Raw genomic sequence first — 23,858 nt, 5'->3', positions numbered from 1 at the left:
CTTTTTCCTTAATTAGTTGTTCTTTTATAATGTTTGTCATATGGTCTGATGGCAAGTTTGAAAATATATTAAGTTAATATGTGATTAATATGCCATATTTTGTCCCTAATATGTAGTTTTGTAAGTTAACTAAATGGTTAAGCCATTAAGTCCAAATAAAATGATTAATGTGCATTCTATGCAAGATGTGTGAAGTGCTCATTTGCAAGGTTTTCTGTATCATTCCTTTTCTTGATGTTACTCAATATGAGGAGGTCTTTGATGATTGCTGCAGATGCAGAAACATTGCTTCTCAGAATTACCATCTCTCTCTCTAAAACAAATTAATAAACAATTCAAATCAATTTAGCAGAGTTTAAATACTTCTTGGAAATTATAGTTGGTCCGTGAATTGGCAAAATAGTTATTTTACAAAACATTAAAGTTTTCTTTATTAAAGGGTATTCCATTTGAGGGATGTGAAGCACTGCAAAACTTTATTATAGGCATTAAAAACAGAAAAGTCCTTTTTGGGGTCAAAATCCATAATGGAAACTGTAAAACAGCCTAAAAATATTAATTCAAATACAGACAAGTGCTAGTGGAAGACTTCAAAGTCTTACTACAATAGACTACATGGAATGTGGATGTAAACATCAGGCCAATTTCTTTGATAGCATGCGTCTGTTTTCTTCATAAATAGTATTAAAAATTCACAAATCAACTTATTGAATGGTTCATCAGTTTTTCCTGTGGAGTCGCATATGCACTTCATTGAACAAATTTCTTCCAAAAAAAACATGGATTTTATACGGTTTAAGCATTGGCGAATCAATGTGACCTCTTTCTACGTGTAATAAAAATTAAGTCATTTTAACTTGTTACTCTAAGAGTGATCTAACAGTGTAACCCGCAGATTTTGCAATTTATTCTAGAGATATTTATCAATAAAAATACATTATCTAAGATATAAGAAAAAAACTCTTTTTGGTGTTATGTTTAGGTGAATTACAAACAAGACACTGTTTTCCAACATTTTATCATCTTCTTTGTTCCACACAGCCACAATTTGCTTACACTTGAAGAATTGACGACAGAAGATTAGGACAAGTATATAGAGTATAAGGCTCCAATTGAGCAGCCATATGGATTGAAATTCACAAAAGGGTAGAGACGGTGGAAACTAAATCCATGTTAATGTACTTCATGATTCTACAACCAAATTTCATATTAGTTTATTGGATGGATTCCATTGCTGTTTTAAATATTTGTTATCTCAATTCAGTAATTGTTCATTCTTTTAGTTCATGTAGAATTGGTTATGATTGTAGTGATTAAAAACATGGTAAGTTACGGAAAATATCTGCACTTGAACCCATGGTAAGAGGAAAGACAAAACTGGAATCAAGTCAAATCAGAGAGCATAAAGTAACGAATGTTATTTAGTAGAAGAGGTCTCGTGGAGAATTATGCAAAATAGAAAGGCTGAAGAAGGTTATTGCTTTTGGATGAGAAACATGCATACAAACCATTCGATGGAATGCCTGAGGCAATTAAGATATTCTCATTCCAGATTACTTTACCTGATTTATGGTTGATTATATGTACTTGAAGAGATTTTTTGCCACAGTAACATTAACCTACCAAAGCGACTTTAAGATTTTTTCTTCAACTCCAATAAAAGATAGGTGAGAATTGTGAGAATATGTTCAGAAGTATGACTATTAGATACCTTAACTACTATAGTTTATATATTGTTTTGTTTGAATTCATACTACATTCCATCTCTAAGATTCCATATACATTGCTTATATGATGGATTAGAGCATAAGTGGACGGTGGACCACATGAATGTGTTGTATGATGAAAAGGAATTTAGACAGCATAAATATTTTCAATGTAGCTAATTTACTCCTATGGTTTTTATAATGTATTATTTTTTATATTTACTTTTTTGGTTGTGTGTATTTCTGCATTGAAAATTTATGTAAGTTTTTGAGCTGGTGTTAAAGTTTCCAATATCTCAAAGTTTCATTTTCTGATTTTCTCAGATTCACCAAGTCTGATGCGAAGGATGTATGTATTTACATGGCAATATCAGCTGCATTTGTAAGTTTAAAAATATACATAAAAACTATTCTTCGCATCAAATATGATCCGGGTCTTATAACCTATTTCGTAGTAATTTATTTTTGTACTAACAATGGCATTCACTTGTTTTATTTGAAAATATTTAATATGTATGAATCTCATAGTATGACAACCCAAAATATGAGGTTGTGACTACTTACCAATAGCTTACATAAGAGTCTATGATTATGCCACCATAAACGATAAACTTAAACACTGAAAGTGATACTATATGATACATAAAAGATCTTACGATGAAAGTCTACTCAAAGAAATCCAACTAAACGAACACAATCTTAAACGTATTACACACATACTGGTAAAACAAATTGAAATCCCTTGAAAGTCTTGTATGCCTTCTCGTCACCCTTTGAACTTCAAGCTATGACACCTCCTAAGATACATGCTAAGTTAAATTCAATGATGCAAAGTTTATGGTTTTCTATCAACTGAAAATACCGAATCGGCAATATAAAATGAACATATAAAAAACATGGTTATAATATTGATTATACCTTTTTGGATGACATATGAACATTTTTTTGAATGACATACGGAAATCGTTTTCAAATTGGTTGAGACTACATAAACATAACAAATTTTTATCTTGAAAATTTGTTATGAATTATTTAACGAATCATTGTACCTTAGTTTCTCCTTGTGTTACGAAGTGGCCTCACCCATCTGTCCTTCCTCTTTGTGATCCGATCACTATACCTTGTATACAAAATGCTCCCAATAACAATCCCAACTGCCAGCCCACTTCCAACTCCACATAATATGATGATCCAGTCAATTCTTTCACTTGGGAGTAGAGATTCCGACACATTGCTTGTTGGTGGAAGTGTGGACACCTTTGAATATTGACATTTCTTGGATAAAGGTTGTCCGCACAATCGGGGGTTCCCCTCGTAGGAATCGTTCTCAAACGTATCGAATTGTTTCCCTTGAGGAATGTGACCATCAAGATGGTTGAATGACACATTGAAGATGGAAAAGTAGCCGAGTTGCACCAATTGTTGAGGAATTTCCCCGGATAGCTTGTTTCGAGAGAGATCCAAAGCTTCAAGATTCTCTAGATTCCCCAAAGTTGGCAAGACATGTCCAGTAAAATTATTGTTGGAAAGATTGAATGCTTGAAGCCCTCAAAGATCTTGTAGTGATTGCGGGATTTCTCCTTCAAAGTGGTTACAAGAGAGATCAATGGACATATCTATGGTTAAAATGCGATAGTACTCTGTTCTGACACCATTGTGTATTAATGTCACCGAGTATGTCAAAATTGTATTGACGTTTTTGGAGGATATATTTGATTTCATAACAGATGATATACCAAGATTGGCAGACCTCATGGCATGCCATGTTTGGAAATAGTTTTGGTGCAATTGACCACTGAAATTATTGTTAGAGAGGTCTATGATCCGTAACTTAGGGAACTGTAAGGAAACAGCTGTGGAACCTTGAATTGAACCATAAAGTTTGTTGGAGCGCAAAACTAGAACTTGCAGCTTGGAAAGAGTTCCCAGCCATGAAGGAAAGGTGTCATGAAAAGAGTTATCTTCAAGAGTGAGAATCTCTAAATTGGTACAATTTGTCAATGATCTTGGCAGCTGACCCGAAAATCTATTTTCGCTTAAATCAAGTTTTGTCAACGGGTCTCCGGTCAAAAAAGCATTCATCATATTGCCGTGGAAGTTATTTCTTCTCAGCTTCAAAGCCATCAGCGTCTTGCATAAGATACCCAAACATGAAGGAAGTGTTCCACTCATGTTGTTAAAAGACAAATCTAAACTTCAAAGAGATTTCAATTCACATATCCATGGTGGTATTTCTCCTGTCAGACTATTCTGTGAGGCAGAATAGATAACTGTGGATTGTGGTGGAATTGGTAGCTGTCCCTGTAGCTGATTATCATTGATAAAAATTACTTGTAAATTTGTCCATGGGAGAAAATGAGGGTGCTGATCAAAGCCAGTGATGAAGTTGTTTGAAAGATTAATCAACTCTAATGTTTCTTGGCTGTTGTTCCAGATCCACACCGGTACCAGGCCATGAATGTTATTTTGGTCAAGGAGTAAGGTACCATTTTATTTTGGAAGCGCAAAAAGGCAGGAAATTCTGTCAAGTTGCATGACGACAGGAATAACCGATTCAATTCTGGTAAAGTGGTATTGGTGTAGTTGTTGGTGGGTACTAATGATATCTGATTATAACCTAAGGACAATGATTGAAGTTTGTTGAGTCCTAGGAACATGTCGAGTTCTACCCTACCACTGAAATTGTTTATGGCTAGGTTAAGAGACTGAAGACTTTTGAAATTAGAAAATGTGTTTGGAATTGGTCCTTGCAATTGATTAGCCGTAAGATCTAAATCTGTTAGTTGGGTGGAGTTGAACAACCATGATGGTATACGACCAATAAGAGAATTTTTCCACATTTCTATCATACTAAGTTTGGTTAGGTTGGCAAGAAAGGGTGGGATTTCATCGTTTATGTTCATCTCACACAAAAAGAGTGCACTAAGTTTAGTAAGCTTTCCAAGCCAATTTGGAAAGTGTCCTTGCTCGAATCTGTTACCATTAAGTTCCAAAACATCGAGTTTTAAAAGACTATCCATTGAAGGAACTGAGCCTGTGAACTTATTGTCACCTAGAGCCAAGGCAGTGATTTGCGTCAAGTTAGAGAGCGAACCTGGAATGGGCCCCGAGAAAGATCATTCAGTAAGGGATAAGATTGTTAAATGTTTGAGGTAGCTTATGGATTCTGGTATAATCCCAAAGAAACCTGTGGAAAATAGTATCACTTCTTCAAGTAAGCTGTTCATTTGAAATTCAGGAAAGGAACCAGTGAGGTTGATATTGTCTGCCAAATTAAGAACTTGCAACTTTGGCAACTCAAGCATGGCTGCAGGGAAATCATTCTTAAGCAAACAATTTCTCAGCTTGATTAACCTCAAGGAAGAAAAGTTGGCCAAGAAGTGAGGTACTAAGAACTAATGTCGACCCGCGAGACATGGAGTATTTCAAGCCCTGTTAAGTTTTGCACTAGATTCTTGATGCTAGGACTGTGAGGCTTTAGTGAATTCCATGACAGATCTAAAGAAAACAAGTGCACCAACTACGAGATTTCATACCCAGTTATGACATACAAGGATTCCTAGTATGGTTCTATTGCGCACTACTACAAACAAGGGTTTTAGAGACGGAACAATTCGTCGCTCTTCTGTTGCTAATGATTGTTTGCGACAGATCAATGACAGATAGACTCCATAGTTAATTCAATCATGGCTAATGTGTCAGTGAGCGATTTTACGACAGACTAGTTTTTCCTAACGACGATTTAGCAACAGATTATCCATCACAAATAATCACATACTACACTTCTTTAGGATATCAGCAATAAAATGTAATAACAATATTCCGTCACTGATCCATCTCAAATTTCCATATTTGTTTTTTTTGTAGTTCATTGCTGATCTGTCGCAAATGAATGATGCAAGATTTTTGTCTTCTGTCACTAATCTGTCGGAAAATTTATGATACCAGATTTTTGTAGTCTGTTGTCGCTGATCCCATGCAAATGTGTGATACCAAATTTTCTTAGACCATCACTGATCCCTCGCAAATTTAATAAAATAATAACAATATTTTTGTTTTTTTTATTACAAATCTAAAATAAAAGTACCAAAATACATCAAATAAATTATACATTGCCAAAACAAACATTAACATTTAACCATCCAAAGCATTAATCTATACTTTTAATGTAATAATTTTCTTTAAAATATCAAAAGCATCGACTATCAAAGTTTACCAAAACATCTTAAATCATCAAATATCAAAGTTTAACATTAACCGATATTTCATTTCAAAGTACCATAATTCTTAATTTCCTCTTATATTTTGCATTGCTGCAACTTTTACATCTATTTTCACAACTTCATCTGCAATTAATAGATGCATAGTTTGTACAAATGAATAGTCTGTTCACAATCTAAAAAGCTTCGTCGGTGAAGAACCATTATAAGTGTCCTCTGCAAAACTTTCTGCAACACCCAAGGAATTTACTGTTTAAAAATACAAGAAATAGCAACATACTTTCATTTTTTTTATTGTTATAGTACCTTAATATTATATCTTCATTTTACAATGTTGTATTTTGAAAAATACATATCATTACAGGTATGTTACTAAAAGACAAAGCATGTCCCACTTATATAATTAGCTCAATTATTAAAAGTATAATGTGATAATAATAAAAACATATATAATGTTCATCAGTAATAATAGATATTTTCAAGGGCCTACATATAACTTACCAAGTCCTTGAGCGATGTCACAGCTTCCACATCATCATCACTAACATATTGTTTCTGTTTGCAAAAACATTTCACAAGAGGAAATACACATGTTTAGGGCTAAATATAAGAAATACCAATCCACTTTCATTTATTTGTTTATTATATTATAGCATCATACTTTCAAATTTTCATTTATTTGAATATGAAAGTATTTACACATTTAAACTTAAGTATCAATTACCTGTTTTTATGCTTCTCCTTCACGCATTAAGCTCTATCCTTGACTCCCTACAACCTTGAGACGTCTTACTCTAACCTAGGTACACAATGTATTTAGTATAAATCCAATTTTTTAATGTTAGTCTATGAAAAAGACATAAATGCCCTCCTCAATCATTTCATACAAAACAGCCCTAAAAAGTTTGTCCATTGTAACGAAGACAACCTGATAAATCCAAATTAAGTCTAACTCACCAGGTTACCAGATTATTTATCTTGTTTTCCATTCCATCTCTTATCACTTTTCCACCGCCAAACACACACTCATCACCATAAATTGCAAAATCTTTATCAACTTCAGCAAATAAATCGGTGTCATCAAGATGAATTTTGTCTCACTCTGTAGGGTCATACATATTAGCGTGTGTCTCACGTGACATTTTATATGCTAGTGGAGATCATTCTATAATGATACCATTACTGCAATATAAATAACACACACAATTATAGTTTATACAGAAATACCAAAAGAAACAGCTTTTGATATCTTAAATTGGTACTGGTATCTTCGGAATTGCCGAATCCTCTTGCATGTACTGATTCCATTACTGTTTTGACATTGGAATCAGGGTTGTCTACGATTGCATTCCCTCCTCTAATTACTTGCATGCCACCAATTTTTACAAGAGTGACAGATTTTGCATCCCCTAGCTGGAAAAGTAAACTTAAGTACATATTTATTTTTAAATTTAAATAAAATATAGTGCCTTAAGGTTAAGTATTTGACCTCAAATCTAGTAGTTGTTCCTACGGGTATATTTAGTATCATGCTATATGATTTTCTTGGATCAAAAATTAAACTTGGATTGACCTTGATAAAATGGTAATGGCTTCCAACATGTAAAAATAGTATTTATTTAAGTAATTATATAAGAGAAAAATATTAAAATGTGAAAAGGAAAGTAGGAAGCCACCTATATCGATCTATCTCCATTGTTAGTTACTTTAAGAACTACTGCTTCCCTTCCAGTATTAAGCATTATATATCCATGTCTGAAGGTTAGTTCTCCAGGAATCTTACAACTTTCTAGATTTGGAAACTTTTCAAGTGAAGGAACTGCAAATATTCGTCAAATTTGGCACCCAAGATAAGTAAAATGGATCTGAAAATATGAAAATATAGATTGCTGACCTGGAAGAAAAGATCCATGTAAAGCCATTTCAAGATTTCCATTTTCACAAGATACTGGATCATGTAGAGTAATTAACTTTGTTCCATCAGGAAAGGTTCCCTTTACCTAAACATAATTTAAGCATCAATGAAAAAGAGTTGATGCAAATTGATCAACTCGGATAGTAAATTGGGATAGATTTTAGTGCTTATGTTGTTGGGGTTGAAACACACTTTTATTCAGAACTAGAACAAAAGGAGGAGCTTACTAGCTCAATTACAAGAAAAGAAAAACAACCCTCTATTACAAATACTCACTTTGTCACTCTCTGTTTTTGTGGTGTCTTACAACTGAGCTTAGACCCTCTATTTATACTTAAACAAGCCTACAATTACTATTGCTACCATTTATTGTTTTCATTATGTGAACATACGAAGTTGCCATTTGAGTTCTTATTGTCAACATAGATAGAGGTGCAGCTACTGATGTCAGGTTCACACCAAGTCTGGTTTACACTCACATTCTCCCCCTTAGACCGAACTTGGATCGAGATTCGTCACTCCGATCACGTTTTGCATTTCACCATGTTTCACGTATGCTAAAGCCTTTGTAAATATGCCCGCCCGTTGATCCTTCGAGTTGACATATTCCACTATAATTTGCCCATGTTCAAAACATTCTTGTATGAAGTGATATCGAATGTCAATGTGTTTGCTTCGACCATGAAACACATGATTTTTCATCAATGCGATTGTTGACTTGTTATCGACATATAAAGTGATAGGCATGATATGATGTCCCGTGAGCTCCTTCACAAGATTAGCAAGCCAAATGGCTTGACATGCTGCTGCTGTAGCTGCCATGAACTCGGCTTCACATGTGGACAAAGAAATAGTCTTTTGCTTTTTGGATTGCCAAGTTATCGCATTCCTTCCCAGATAGAAAATCATTCCACTTGTGCTCTTGCTATCAACAGGGTCACCTCCAAGATCACTATCAGTAAAACCAACCAAATCTTCAAGTTCACGACCTCTTCCATAGTTGAGTCCATAATCAACGGTTCCTTTTACATATCGTAAGATGTGTTTCACAACTTGAAAATGCAAAGTGGTTGGTTCCTCCATGAAACGACTTGCAATTCCAACTAAAAATGACAGGTCTGGTCGAGTGTGAGTCAAGTAGCTCAAACAACCTACCACTCGCCTATATTCAGTTGGATCAAAATTTTCACCATCTTCATCCTTCTTAACCTTCAACTTAGGTTCCATTGGTGACATTGTCGGATAGCAATCCAGCAACCCAAATTGCTCTAAAATCTTCATAAGCCGTTTGTCGCAAAGATATTCCTCACTTCTTTTGCAAAACTTCGATTCCAAGGTAGTAAGAAAGTAATCCCAAGTCACTCATTTCGAATTCTTTTTTCATTTGTTCTTTGAATTCGACAGCGTCGTTAGTGTTCGACCCGGTAATGATCAAGTCATTAACATAGACACCAACAATAAGAAATTTGTCTTTTGAGTTCCTTTTGTAAACAGTTGGGTCTTGTGAACTTTTTGTAAAACCAAGTCTTTTATGCTTTTATCCAAACGAATGTTTCAAGCTCGAGGAGCTTGTCGTAGACCATAAAGATCTTTATAAAGCTTGAACACCTTGTGACTGTTTGCTTTATCAATATATCCTTTTGGTTGGGTGACATAAACCTCCTCTTTGAGATCTACATTGAGAAAAGCTAACTTGACATCGAGATGGTGGACAACCCACCCATGTTGAGTTGCTAAGGCAAGAATGAGCCTTACGGTGTCAAGTCGTGCTACCAGTGCAAAAACTTCATCAAATTCGACTCCTTCCTTTTGTACAAATCCTTTTATGCTTCACCACTTTTCCCAAGTTGTCTTTCTTCACTTTAAACACCCATTTCAAACCGATTGCTTTGTGTCTTGTTCTTCTCTATTGCATCCAACTTTGTTTACATAGCCTCCTGCAATGCCTTAGAGGTTACCGCCTCTTTAAAATTCAAGGGTTAATCCGCTGCAATCATCAACAATTCTCCGGGTTCAAGGAACACATTTTTGTTTTCAGAATAAATATCGGTTAACGGACGCAATCTCCTTGGCCCAATCTCACTAGAAGGGCTTTTGATATGGGGCGAGGTTGAAGAAAATGGGGCTGAGACAGGAGTTTGTGGAGCTGGTTCAGGCTCGTCAAATTCAGCATATGGTTGTCCAACTTGGATAGCATCGATTCCTGGGCTGTTTGGTTGTTCTGGGTTGATTTCGGGGTCATTTTGAGGTGTTTCGAGGTGTATTTAGGGTTGTGGTTCAATTATGGTAAAGGTCTTAGGAGTCACCATCTCTTCTTCTTTGTTTTTGTACCAATTCCATTCTTCTTTTTTGGCAAAAACAACATCTCAACTAACTCGCAACTTTCGGTCTTGTGGATCAAACAAATGGTTGCCTTTAGTTCCATCTTCCACACCTAAGCACACCATCTTTTTACTTCGATCATCAAGCTTCTTCAAGTGACCACCTACAAGTTTAGCAAAAGCAACACAACCAAAAACTTTTAGATGTTCAAGGTTGGGCTATTTTCTAAACCATGTTTCATAAGGCGTCTTGTCGGGAAGTGCTTTTGTTGGCAGGTGGTTGAGAAGATAAACTGCATGTCTAACCGTTTCTCCCCAAAACTCTCCCGGAACATTTCTACCTTTAAGCAGACTTCTTTCCTTGTCCATAACGGTCCAATTTCGCTTTTCTACAACTCCGTTCTATTAAGGCGAATATGGTGTCGTAAGATGCCTTTGAATACCATTTTCTTCACAAAATAATGAGAATTCTTTTGAAGTGAACTCTCCCCCTCGGTCCGTTCGAAGTGTCTTTATTTGATAACTTGATCATTACCGGGTCGAACACTAACGACGTTGTCGAATTCAAAGAACAAATGAAGAAATAATTCGAAAGGAGTGACTTGGGATTACTTTCTTACTACCTTGGAATCGAAGTTCACCTTTTAGTGGACAAAAAAGTCTAAAAAATATACACCGAGTAAAGAATGTATACGTACATCTATATCCTCTCTCCCAGTAGCATGAAACTTGTAGCTATCACCATTACACACAGGAAGAATGTTCCTACCAATAAGCTCCTAAAAAGTTAGCTAATCTTTTTCACAGTTTAAAAAAAAAAAAAAAGTGACCTGTTTTGCAAAATGAAAATTAAGCGAATACTACCTCAACATATACCTCTCCCTTCCTTTCTTCATCAACTATCCAACAGGTTTGACTCACGTTTCATGAGAACTAATAAGAAAAAGGAGCAGACTTATTAGTAATATTAAGTATATGTATCATTAAATTAAGTCAATAAACAACATTCACATGTAATCCAACACTTAGTGTAAATTAAAGGTCTTAGTAGTTTAGTAGTTTCTAGAATAATGTAAGAGTTTTTTCTAGTATTAATGCAGCAACCTGTGATATAGTGAAAGTTCATGTAAAAAAGCATTTGGATTTTTCTCAATATGAAAAATAAAAGATGAAAATGATAAATTTGTAATGGAGATAAGATACCTTGTCAAGGTTATTTTTGGTAACTACAACACCAACTGCTCCACCAAGAGACCTTCCAAAGACAACTATTTGAGAAGTGTCAATGTCTGTTCCTCTGGCTGAGATGATCTAGAGCAGCCTAGTTGAAATATATGTGATTGAGTTCTAATAAAGTAAATAAGAAAAAGAAAATCATTTTAACGGATTATGGCTAGAATGAAACCTAAGCATCCCAATTGATTCCTTGTTGAGAAGGATAAACATCATTAGCACCATATCTATTTATTGTCAACAAGATGTAGATTAGAATTGATTGCATCTAGAATTGACTCCTCTTAGTCGATATATATATATATATATATATATATATATATATATATATATATATATATATATATATATAGATATGCTACATTTGTATTTATAGAGTTTATTGTGCATATCTTTTCCTTAGTTATAGGATCTGCTTTGTTTTGTATATATATACCATTATCTTGGTTAATGAGATGGGGAGCATTCAATAATACCAATTCTCATGGTATCAAAGCAACATTAAACCCTAGCCGTCGTTCTTTTTTTCTACTCGTGTTCTGCCTTCTCTTCTGTTTCTCTTGTCTTTTCTTCTAAATTAACTAATCATGCCTGAGACAGGCGAAAATTCTGGGGTTAATAAATCCATTTTTAATCCAGCATTTATTGTAAACAACATTAAGAATGCCATACATCTCATTCATAACCAAACGGATGGCCATTATGCTTCCTGGGTTGAGTACTTCCACATCCACACATGCGCCTACAATGTTAAAGACCATAGTGATACTGCCACTCCGCGATGAACCGACATCGACAACTTCACATGGGATCGCCTCGATTGTCAAACAATGGATATACAACGCCATTACTCTTGATCTATCCCACACCATCATGAAACCAAGTGCCTATGCTCTTGATTTATGGAAGCGTCTTCAAGAAATTTTCCAAGAGAATAGAGCAACAAGGGAAGTTTATCTCAAAGAACAATTTAATAACACCCGTCTTGTTGCTTTCTCCAACATCACCTACTACTGTGCATGACTCAAAAACCTTGCTAATCAATTTGAGAACGTAGGAAACCCCATATCAAAGACAAAGATGGTACTCCAACTGGTTGCTGGTCTCACCAAAGGGGAATTTGACACTGTTGCCACCCTAATCCAAGAAACCGACCCTCTTCCAAGTTTCAACAAAGCTCAGTCACAACTCTTACTTGAAGAAGTCAGACGAACCAAACATGAATCTCACGTCCCACATGCCCTTGTCACCTAACGGACAGATCAAACCTCATCTGATATGGCAAATTCTCCCCATAACAACTCCGGCTCCAACAACCATGGACAATTCCGTGGCAACCATCGTGGCGGTGGCAGATGGTCACCAGGAGGTCAGCGAGGCGACAAAGGGCGTGGGCGTGGAAACAACAGAACCCAACAGAAGGTCCCATTCTGGCCAGGATGGTTCCCCTCTTACCCATATATAGACACCCCCACCAAGCCCGTATCCAACAACAGTTCCTCAATCTGGAATTTTGGGCCCAGACCCAACTCTAGGTCATCCACATACCAACAATAATCGACCCAAATAGGAAATCAAGCCCACTTCACTACAGATCCCTTGCAGGCCCACAGCAGCCCAATGACTCCCATCGAACTAGTTGCTGCCTTTCACACCATGGAGATGCAACCACCTGATAACTCGTGGTATATTGTAACAATTGGTAAAAATAGGAACGATCGTACGATGCTATCTTTTGATTATTAAGCAATATGAGTATTTTATTAAGAATGGTTGAAGGAATTTAACCTCTTTTATTTAAATAAGTTATTGTGAAATATAAAACAAGTAACTAATGATAATTCCGTTATGGTGTATGACTACGAACCATCACCAGTTTGTGAAATTAGCATATAACATCATTTAAACGCAACAAACTTAATTTTTGTATCAACATGTCTCTATTTGATAAGTAAGTTAGGTTCTATGTAAAACGTTTGCTTAATAGATGTGAAGGATCTAAATTTGACAAATATACGAACCAAAGTGACAAAACGTGTTTAACGATATGGTTAACCGGTTAAATGTCACGAAATTATACATTGCTCAATAAATTTTATATTTAAATAAATTAAAATATAAAATGAATTATTATAAGGTATAATTAAAATGTATTTAAGTGTTTTTGAATAAAAAGAATAAAACATAAACATTAAAGTTCAAATACACAAAAACTACATTGTTATTTTATACTAAGTATACATGTATGTATTTGTATATATGCATTATTATCTAGTGAATGACTAGTTATAAGTCATGAATTAAAATGATTTCATGTAAGTTTTATGATGTTTAAATCAATTAAGATAAGAGAATTGGTGGAGATAAGTGCCAACTTAACTAATAAGTGCTTAATCACTTAAGACATTTTACTAAGAATGCTTATTAATCCCTCTTCTAATTTTCGAGATTAAGACCTTCCCTCTCCTTAACTAGAACTCCTAACTAACTAAATAACTAGTAGTTAGTTAGTTAACTAACTCTATCTCTAAACAACCACCCAAGCAAGTGGCTAGACAAGATCACATCACTTAAACTCACATCCCATCACAAGCTAGTCTAGGTTTTGTCCCCTTATCCTCTTCCACCCTTTCCTCCTTCATAACCACGAAATTTCCTCTTCATTTTACCCTCATTTGACCAGCCAATACTCCAAGTAATTACTCTCAACCTTCATCTCATTTTCAAGCACAAGAACTTCCTTCCAAAGCCATCAAAACCATGAACTAAAGGGTTGCTGTCCCTTTTGTGTTTCAGCCACCATTTCACCCATCTACACCTTCCTTTTGCTTGATATTTTTACCACCAAATACCCCTGGAAGTTACTTGTTTTGATACTCAAAATTATTGATTCAAAACAGTGAGTAAACTACCCTTTTTCTTGCACTTTTGCTGTGAAATTTTCGTGACAGCAACATAGCCAAAAGAGTGGCTGTTTTGGAGCATCAAACCAACAACCAAAAGTTCATCTTCAACTTTCCATTCTTCAAGTATTCACATAAGGTGAGTTCATACCCCTACATTTTCATGTTTTATTCAAGTTTTAAGGGGGGGAATACAAGTTAGAACACTAAACATAACTCAAATTTAAATGACAGCTTTCTACAGAAAAGTTGAGTCCTGTTCACGGACTGTTTTGACCATCTTAAACTTAATATCTTTCAAAACTGTACAATATGCAAATAGTTCAAGTTTATACCTTTCTAATGACTACTCGCACACGTTCATACGATTTTTCTACAATTTATGGCGATTTTTATAAAACTGTCTGTCATTTCAGAAGTGATTTCGGACCAGTCTGTGAAGATGTTCATTTTCACACTAGTTTGAGACCACTAAAAATCATAATAAAAATTAGGAGCAAAGTAGACTTATTTTATAAACTCTCAGAGGTGACGGATTCAGTTTTTGACTTACGATGATTTTTCTATGAGTTTTCTAAAAACAGGGACAGTAAAGGGTAAAACTGTCAAAAGTGGTTTATAGATTTATTAACACCTTCTAACATTTTTGAGTAATGTTTATACATTAAGGAAGTTAAAACACAATCATTTAAATATGTTTAATGACCATTTTTACAAAAGTAATAAGTACAAAAAGGTCTTTAGTATCAAACTTAAGGATTATTTCATGCAAAGTTCCTAATAAAAACGTAAGAATATGAACAACAATTACGAAACATGCCAAATCATCCTTTAAAACTTATACATATATATAACCATATACATATATATGTTTTGTTTACAAACTTGTCTTCTACATCAAAAATTTAACTTTACTCGTTTTTATCAAATGAATCACTTGTGATTTATTACTACTATGTGAAAACTCTTGTCATACTTCGCATGCACTAGATTTATACAAAGTATTTAGAAATTCCAAAGTATTCTTCGTTGCTAAACCGTTTTATACATTCTAAAAACTTATGATTTATGCTTTGTCAAACATTGTGAAAAAGGATAAACTTTGCATACAAAACTACTACTTTAGTACAGACTTAGTTGAGAATCCATGAGACGTGTACATCTTCAAACACTGCCTTTTTGATAAAAGGTATCGCTACAAGTCCTGTCTATAACCAGAGTCTCCCGTTCGGAGAACGTGTCAAATGTGTATAGATCTATACGGGAAGTCATGATCCCGCGCCCTGACTGTTAGCTACAGTCCGTCTTTTGGGGTGACAGTTGTCATAACGCTACGACGCCTGAAGAACGTCGCTACAGGCATATTATGTTTAGTATGGTTATAAAACTCATCGGATATACAATTATTATGGTATTATGCTTTTGTGAAAGAGTAGCTATTAAAACTATTCTTCATCTAACAAATGCGATCTTCGTATAGCTTTATTATATAAAACTATGCCACACCTTTCGAGCACGTCGGTTGCTTGCGATTTTCGGTCTTAGAGACTGCCAGTTATGTCAGGAAAATAAGGGTTTTTCCTGTATACAAACCAAACAACTAATAGGAAAATAAGGGATTTTCTCGGTACAATTAGTTGCAACTTATAACACGAACATTCATATGCATTTCATACTTTTATAAGAAAATAAGGGTTTTTCTTGGAAAACACAACAAATCATACCTCAACCATTAGGGAAAATATGAGATTTTCTGGATCTAATACATTCATTTTCAACACAACAAATCATAACTCCTTACATTTGAAACAGTGCGTTTTCCGGAAAACATACACGAACTTTCGAATGGTGTACATTTTCTCAAAACACTACTTATGAACTCACCAACTTAATTGTTGACATTTTTTCTTTGAAATAACTTGTATTCTCAGGGAACCGCTAAGCAGATTTGGAAATCAACTTTTGGGGATTAACGTGCTGACGTTAATTACTTCTTTTGAAGGATGTTTTTGTATTTATCTTTTGAACAAGTAACGAATACGATTATGTAAACATTTTGGAAACTTTAATATATATGGTGGTGTGTACTTTCCTTTCTATGAACTGTTATGATACTGAATATGACGTCCTCCGCCCCAGAACGTTTCCGCCGTTCGTGGTTTTGGGGTGTGACAGATTGGTATCAGAGCATTGTTTATAGTGAATTGAGTATATCAACCCATAAAAGATATACTAACTATAAATACAATGGGATTAAAAATACTCTGATTTAGAGTTTATACTTTAAATAATAAAATATTTAAGTAAGTATACGTGCTGCATTCATACTAAAATCAGTGTCACTAGGACAGTACAAAAGAATTACGATTGTTGGGCAACACAAGTGGGCTTAGAGACATATGGTCAAAACTGGGAAGATATAGCCTGATCGCCTATATTATCCGAGGGTTGACTAGCATGTGCCTAAGTTTAAATGTGTAGTCGCAACAATGCTAAAATCTTACCAACCCTACCACAATGAGAACAATAGAACATAACGTTAAAATTAAAATACTATAGGAGTATTTGGTGTTGCTATAAGTACTTTATACTTGAGAATTTAAAACAGGATCCTCATTACTAAGTTGATAGTTGCTAAGTGGATACACTATGGCTACATGTAATTAGGATGTTATAGACTTAGAATCAGTGATAATTTTGCCTTACCTCTATTCTGTGTGAATTTGGAAATAAGGTCACTTATTCGAAGGTCTATCCTGTTTAGATTACACATAGCTGGTATGCACTTCACAAATAGCGATGTAACTAATAAGGGTTTTTCTAAATAATTATCTAGATAGTTAGTCTAATAATTATCCACTTACCCTAAATTCTCGCATAGAAATCATAGTTGGACTCCATCCCCTCGGCAACCAGTATCTTCCGAATGAAGTCATAGCTGGTTGGTTTGGAGAAGAACTAGAGAATGATCATCCTATCCCTTTGGATGATCATCATGATGAAAACCTTTCAGCCGATGCTAATTCCGAACTAGAGGTTGAGAACCTACCTCGAGCAACTCCCTTTCCAATTCCTAACCCTCGTCCAGCTCTTCATGGCCCGACGCCTGATTCGGTGGAATGCTTGGAAACATGAAGCCAAGAACAAGATCAGCCCATGCCATTTATTGGCGAACGAAACTTTTACGACCTGAGCAATGGGGGCTCAGCAGGTAGAATCTTGCCAATCATGGTCCGCAGAGTGGCCCAAAATGAGATTCAAGGCAGGACAGCCCAACATCAGATTGCCGAAGTTGTCACCGATGCAAGAATGAATACCCTCCACACCACTCATCTAGAAGATGCTCACAAGAGATCAGAAAGAAACCATGAGAACCTGCTGCAAACACTAGCTGAAAACCCGAGCCAAAGTCATAGAGCTCCAAGTACGCCAGAGGGTGTAATAGAGACACCTACTTGACATGGAACGTCAATTGGTTGAACTAAGAATTCACCAGAGGAATTACCGTCACCAGTAGTAGACGCTTTACTTTATATCCCTTACAAAAAGAGGAATCGTATTCTTCTGTCTATGCCTGATGTGACACTTTCTATGAAATTATCTTGTATCGTAAGTACTTTAGTTAGGTCTTTATACTGTCAGGAACTATCTCCTGTGTATATGATGTAAGACCTTTACAAGGCCATTTTCCTGAACCTTTACGCCGTAAATATCCAAGGTATTGACCGCCGGCTAACTTTTGTGTCATTTCCATCATTCAAGTACTCTTATCATACTCTCATTGGAGTCTATCTGAAACCTGCTTTAGTTAAGTCATTGGACCATAGCAAGTTAGATACGGAGACATTTCTAAGTCTCTTTCAGTGGTTGGATTTTATTATTCACCAATCCACGATACCTCAACTTGTACAACAAACAGTGACATTCCATACCACCACCATCCCCACTACCTCAGTGCCAACAAGACCATATGTTGGAAACCTGCCAAAATGCACCAAGTGTAGCTTTCATCACAAAGGAAAGTGCAGGGAAATGCATTGCAAGAACTATAATGAAAAAGGGGCATACCACAAAGTTCTGTAGGGTGCCGGCTCAACAGACCAACCAGAACACAAAAGCTGGGATGAGTCGGACTTGCTACAGATGTGCAGAAGTAGGGCATTTCATAAAGGAGTTCCCGGAGACTAAAAACAAAGATGTCAAGAGCATCGGAAGTGTTTTAGCAACAGAGCATGGGAAAGCAGTAATAGACCCCGCTGAGATTTCGGTACGTTCAATTCCCGATAGCACATATGCATGGATACTATATAATAGCAATGCGGAGAGGAGTATTGTGAGTCGTAGATTTAATCAATTTCTCAACCAAAAACCTCAAAAACTTAAACGAAATATTTACAGTAGAATTGGAATAATCAAAAGCACTAGAGACGTGTACATAGGGTGCACTCTAACACTAAATCAACCAATTCATTCAAATCATCCTAAAACCGGTCACAATAAAAATTTACGACATTTTCATTTTAACAACGTATTAGTTAGTTTCCTCACCATACCGATATCATATATTACGAAAAGTCCATTCGCCTAAACCCATCGAGTAATAGAACCCTCGTTGTCTATAACGACAAACCGGACACAATCCCCCGACTCACCTTTTGCAACAAGACTCAGAAGTACCTACACAGGAGGCACCACGCCGTCCTAGCCTGTGCTGTGGATAAGAAACAAGAAGAGAAAGACATCATGGATGTTGAAAAAGCCCGTAACCTTCTCGATATATTCCGAGAAGATCTCCTGGGAATACCATCCATACGGTAACCCGAGTTCAAAAATCAACCTAAGTGTAGTAGTTGCGGAAAAGGGTTGTGGTAAATGCCATCTCACCCAAGTTAATCACCCCACTCAAGTAGAGACTATGGACCCATACTAGTGAATCTATGATTACTAAGTGTATATATTGGAGCCCTATATAATTAAGATTCTACGGACTTAGGGTTGGTAATTCCGCTTTAAATCCTTTTCCTTGTTTGGATGTGGGCTTAGAATAGAATCATCGATTCGACTGTCTTTTCAATCTTAATTATATACGACTTATAAACACAAAGAGATGATAGATGAATCAGTTATGAGTCATACCATGAACTCCATGACAAGTTACCCAAGACAATGGATGGACATGCTACCACTTGAGCGATCGTAGACAAATCAACCAAACCCACACACTTTCTACCGACCAAGGATACAAAGAAAAATAGAAAAGCTAACAGGAGCATATACAAAGAAAATTGCGAGACTGCATAGTATACCACTGTCTATCATTTTGGATAAGGGACAGGCGATTCGCCTCGTGTTTTTAATAGTCGTTAAAGAAGTCCTTTTTATCACCCTCAAACTGAAAGACAAAGAGGAAGAACCATTCATCGAATCCTTATACAACATCAACTATTACATTAACATCAAGGTCACGTCATTCGAAGCTCTCTGCAGAAGCAAGTGTAGATCACCTCTTTGATGGGATGAGGTAGGTGACACAAAAATAGCTAATAGGCAAGTTCCTAACAACACTTTCACCAGCCCCCAGAACATACGAGAAACTACAGAGAAGATTGTTCAAACCCGTGAATGATTGAAGGCATCCCAGGATCGGAAGAAGATCTTGTCTGATGAGACTCTTGTTATTCCACTGGATGAAATTGAAATCAACGGGAGTCTAAACTTCATCGAAGAACCGGTGGAAATCATGGATCAGGAGGTCAAGAGGACGAAACAAAGTCGCATACCCATAGTGAAGGCCCGTTGGAACGCCAAGCGAGGACCTGAATTCACTAGGGAACGCGCGAATCAAATAAAAAAATAAAGAAATAAAAAAAAAAAAAAAACACCCCCAATTTTTTAGTGAAATCTCGTCTACAAGTTTAATTTCGGGGCGAAATTCTTTTAACGGGGGGAGAATGTAACAATTGGTAAAAATAGGAACGATCGTACGATGCTATCTTTTGATTATTAAGCAATATGAGTATTTTATTAAGAATGGTTGAAGGAATTTAACCTCTTTTATTTAAATAAGTTATTGTGAAATATAAAACAAGTAACTAATGATAATTCCGTTATGGTGTATGACTACGAACCATCACCAGTTTGTGAAATTAGCATATAACATCATTTAAACGCAACAAACTTAATTTTTGTATCAACATGTCTCTATTTGATAAGTAAGTTAGGTTCTATGTAAAACGTTTGCTTAATAGATGTGAAGGATCTAAATTTGACAAATATACGAACCAAAGTGACAAAACGTGTTTAACGATATGGTTAACCGGTTAAATGTCACGAAATTATACATTGCTCAATAAATTTTATATTTAAATAAATTAAAATATAAAATGAATTATTATAAGGTATAATTAAAATGTATTTAAGTGTTTTTGAATAAAAAGAATAAAACATAAACATTAAAGTTCAAATACACAAAAACTACATTGTTATTTTATACTAAGTATACATGTATGTATTTGTATATATGCATTATTATCTAGTGAATGACTAGTTATAAGTCATGAATTAAAATGATTTCATGTAAGTTTTATGATGTTTAAATCAATTAAGATAAGAGAATTGGTGGAGATAAGTGCCAACTTAACTAATAAGTGCTTAATCACTTAAGACATTTTACTAAGAATGCTTATTAATCCCTCTTCTAATTTTCGAGATTAAGACCTTCCCTCTCCTTAACTAGAACTCCTAACTAACTAAATAACTAGTAGTTAGTTAGTTAACTAACTCTATCTCTAAACAACCACCCAAGCAAGTGGCTAGACAAGATCACATCACTTAAACTCACATCCCATCACAAGCTAGTCTAGGTTTTGTCCCCTTATCCTCTTCCACCCTTTCCTCCTTCATAACCACGAAATTTCCTCTTCATTTTACCCTCATTTGACCAGCCAATACTCCAAGTAATTACTCTCAACCTTCATCTCATTTTCAAGCACAAGAACTTCCTTCCAAAGCCATCAAAACCATGAACTAAAGGGTTGCTGTCCCTTTTGTGTTTCAGCCACCATTTCACCCATCTACACCTTCCTTTTGCTTGATATTTTTACCACCAAATACCCCTGGAAGTTACTTGTTTTGATACTCAAAATTATTGATTCAAAACAGTGAGTAAACTACCCTTTTTCTTGCACTTTTGCTGTGAAATTTTCGTGACAGCAACATAGCCAAAAGAGTGGCTGTTTTGGAGCATCAAACCAACAACCAAAAGTTCATCTTCAACTTTCCATTCTTCAAGTATTCACATAAGGTGAGTTCATACCCCTACATTTTCATGTTTTATTCAAGTTTTAAGGGGGGGAATACAAGTTAGAACACTAAACATAACTCAAATTTAAATGACAGCTTTCTACAGAAAAGTTGAGTCCTGTTCACGGACTGTTTTGACCATCTTAAACTTAATATCTTTCAAAACTGTACAATATGCAAATAGTTCAAGTTTATACCTTTCTAATGACTACTCGCACACGTTCATACGATTTTTCTACAATTTATGGCGATTTTTATAAAACTGTCTGTCATTTCAGAAGTGATTTCGGACCAGTCTGTGAAGATGTTCATTTTCACACTAGTTTGAGACCACTAAAAATCATAATAAAAATTAGGAGCAAAGTAGACTTATTTTATAAACTCTCAGAGGTGACGGATTCAGTTTTTGACTTACGATGATTTTTCTATGAGTTTTCTAAAAACAGGGACAGTAAAGGGTAAAACTGTCAAAAGTGGTTTATAGATTTATTAACACCTTCTAACATTTTTGAGTAATGTTTATACATTAAGGAAGTTAAAACACAATCATTTAAATATGTTTAATGACCATTTTTACAAAAGTAATAAGTACAAAAAGGTCTTTAGTATCAAACTTAAGGATTATTTCATGCAAAGTTCCTAATAAAAACGTAAGAATATGAACAACAATTACGAAACATGCCAAATCATCCTTTAAAACTTATACATATATATAACCATATACATATATATGTTTTGTTTACAAACTTGTCTTCTACATCAAAAATTTAACTTTACTCGTTTTTATCAAATGAATCACTTGTGATTTATTACTACTATGTGAAAACTCTTGTCATACTTCGCATGCACTAGATTTATACAAAGTATTTAGAAATTCCAAAGTATTCTTCGTTGCTAAACCGTTTTATACATTCTAAAAACTTATGATTTATGCTTTGTCAAACATTGTGAAAAAGGATAAACTTTGCATACAAAACTACTACTTTAGTACAGACTTAGTTGAGAATCCATGAGACGTGTACATCTTCAAACACTGCCTTTTTGATAAAAGGTATCGCTACAAGTCCTGTCTATAACCAGAGTCTCCCGTTCGGAGAACGTGTCAAATGTGTATAGATCTATACGGGAAGTCATGATCCCGCGCCCTGACTGTTAGCTACAGTCCGTCTTTTGGGGTGACAGTTGTCATAACGCTACGACGCCTGAAGAACGTCGCTACAGGCATATTATGTTTAGTATGGTTATAAAACTCATCGGATATACAATTATTATGGTATTATGCTTTTGTGAAAGAGTAGCTATTAAAACTATTCTTCATCTAACAAATGCGATCTTCGTATAGCTTTATTATATAAAACTATGCCACACCTTTCGAGCACGTCGGTTGCTTGCGATTTTCGGTCTTAGAGACTGCCAGTTATGTCAGGAAAATAAGGGTTTTTCCTGTATACAAACCAAACAACTAATAGGAAAATAAGGGATTTTCTCGGTACAATTAGTTGCAACTTATAACACGAACATTCATATGCATTTCATACTTTTATAAGAAAATAAGGGTTTTTCTTGGAAAACACAACAAATCATACCTCAACCATTAGGGAAAATATGAGATTTTCTGGATCTAATACATTCATTTTCAACACAACAAATCATAACTCCTTACATTTGAAACAGTGCGTTTTCCGGAAAACATACACGAACTTTCGAATGGTGTACATTTTCTCAAAACACTACTTATGAACTCACCAACTTAATTGTTGACACTTTTTCTTTGAAATAACTTGTATTCTCAGGGAACCGCTAAGCAGATTTGGAAATCAACTTTTGGGGATTAACGTGCTGACGTTAATTACTTCTTTTGAAGGATGTTTTTGTATTTATCTTTTGAACAAGTAACGAATACGATTATGTAAACATTTTGGAAACTTTAATATATATGGTGGTGTGTACTTTCCTTTCTATGAACTGTTATGATACTGAATATGACGTCCTCCGCCCCAGAACGTTTCCGCCGTTCGTGGTTTTGGGGTGTGACATATATGGATACGGGATCAACTTCTCACCTCACCAACGATGCTAGTAAACTTTCAAATTACTCTCATTTTCATAATGCAAACTATATTCTTGTTGGTAATGGCACTCGTGTCCCAATTTTTGGTCATGGCAATGCTATCATATCCTTCCTCAACCACCCTTTCCGCCTAAATAATGTTTATCATGTTCCCAATATCATCAAAGACATTATCTCCGTTAAGAAA

General features: G+C 35.3%; 1 protein-coding gene and 2 long non-coding RNA genes across 3 annotated transcripts; 2 read left to right on the top strand and 1 right to left on the bottom strand.

Annotated features, from left to right (window-relative positions):
• Positions 1-176: 176 nt before the first annotated feature.
• LOC122195178 (receptor-like protein 20) lies at positions 177-3,830 on the bottom strand. The gene is made up of 4 exons (XM_042896743.1): positions 3,443-3,830; positions 2,777-3,184; positions 2,625-2,690; positions 177-313 (listed from the first exon to the last, which is right to left on the bottom strand). Exons 1-4 carry the CDS (start codon positions 3,828-3,830, stop codon positions 177-179), a joined length of 999 nt encoding a protein of 332 aa, XP_042752677.1.
• Positions 3,831-14,235: 10,405 nt separating this feature from the next.
• On the top strand, positions 14,236-16,395 carry LOC128126447 (uncharacterized). Its single transcript, XR_008224437.1, has 2 exons — positions 14,236-14,437; positions 16,230-16,395. It is a non-coding gene; the product is annotated as an uncharacterized LOC128126447 (long non-coding RNA).
• A 5,004-nt stretch (positions 16,396-21,399) lies between these two features.
• Positions 21,400-23,559, top strand: LOC128126445 (uncharacterized). Its single transcript, XR_008224420.1, has 2 exons — positions 21,400-21,601; positions 23,394-23,559. It is a non-coding gene; the product is annotated as an uncharacterized LOC128126445 (long non-coding RNA).
• Positions 23,560-23,858: the final 299 nt, after the last annotated feature.

This window comes from Lactuca sativa, chromosome 1, assembly GCF_002870075.4.
Source record: "Lactuca sativa cultivar Salinas chromosome 1, Lsat_Salinas_v11, whole genome shotgun sequence".
Classification (NCBI taxonomy): Eukaryota; Viridiplantae; Streptophyta; class Magnoliopsida; order Asterales; family Asteraceae; genus Lactuca; species Lactuca sativa.
The sequence above is the reverse complement of the archived record's forward strand: the minus strand, read 5'-3'. Positions and strand labels throughout refer to the sequence as shown.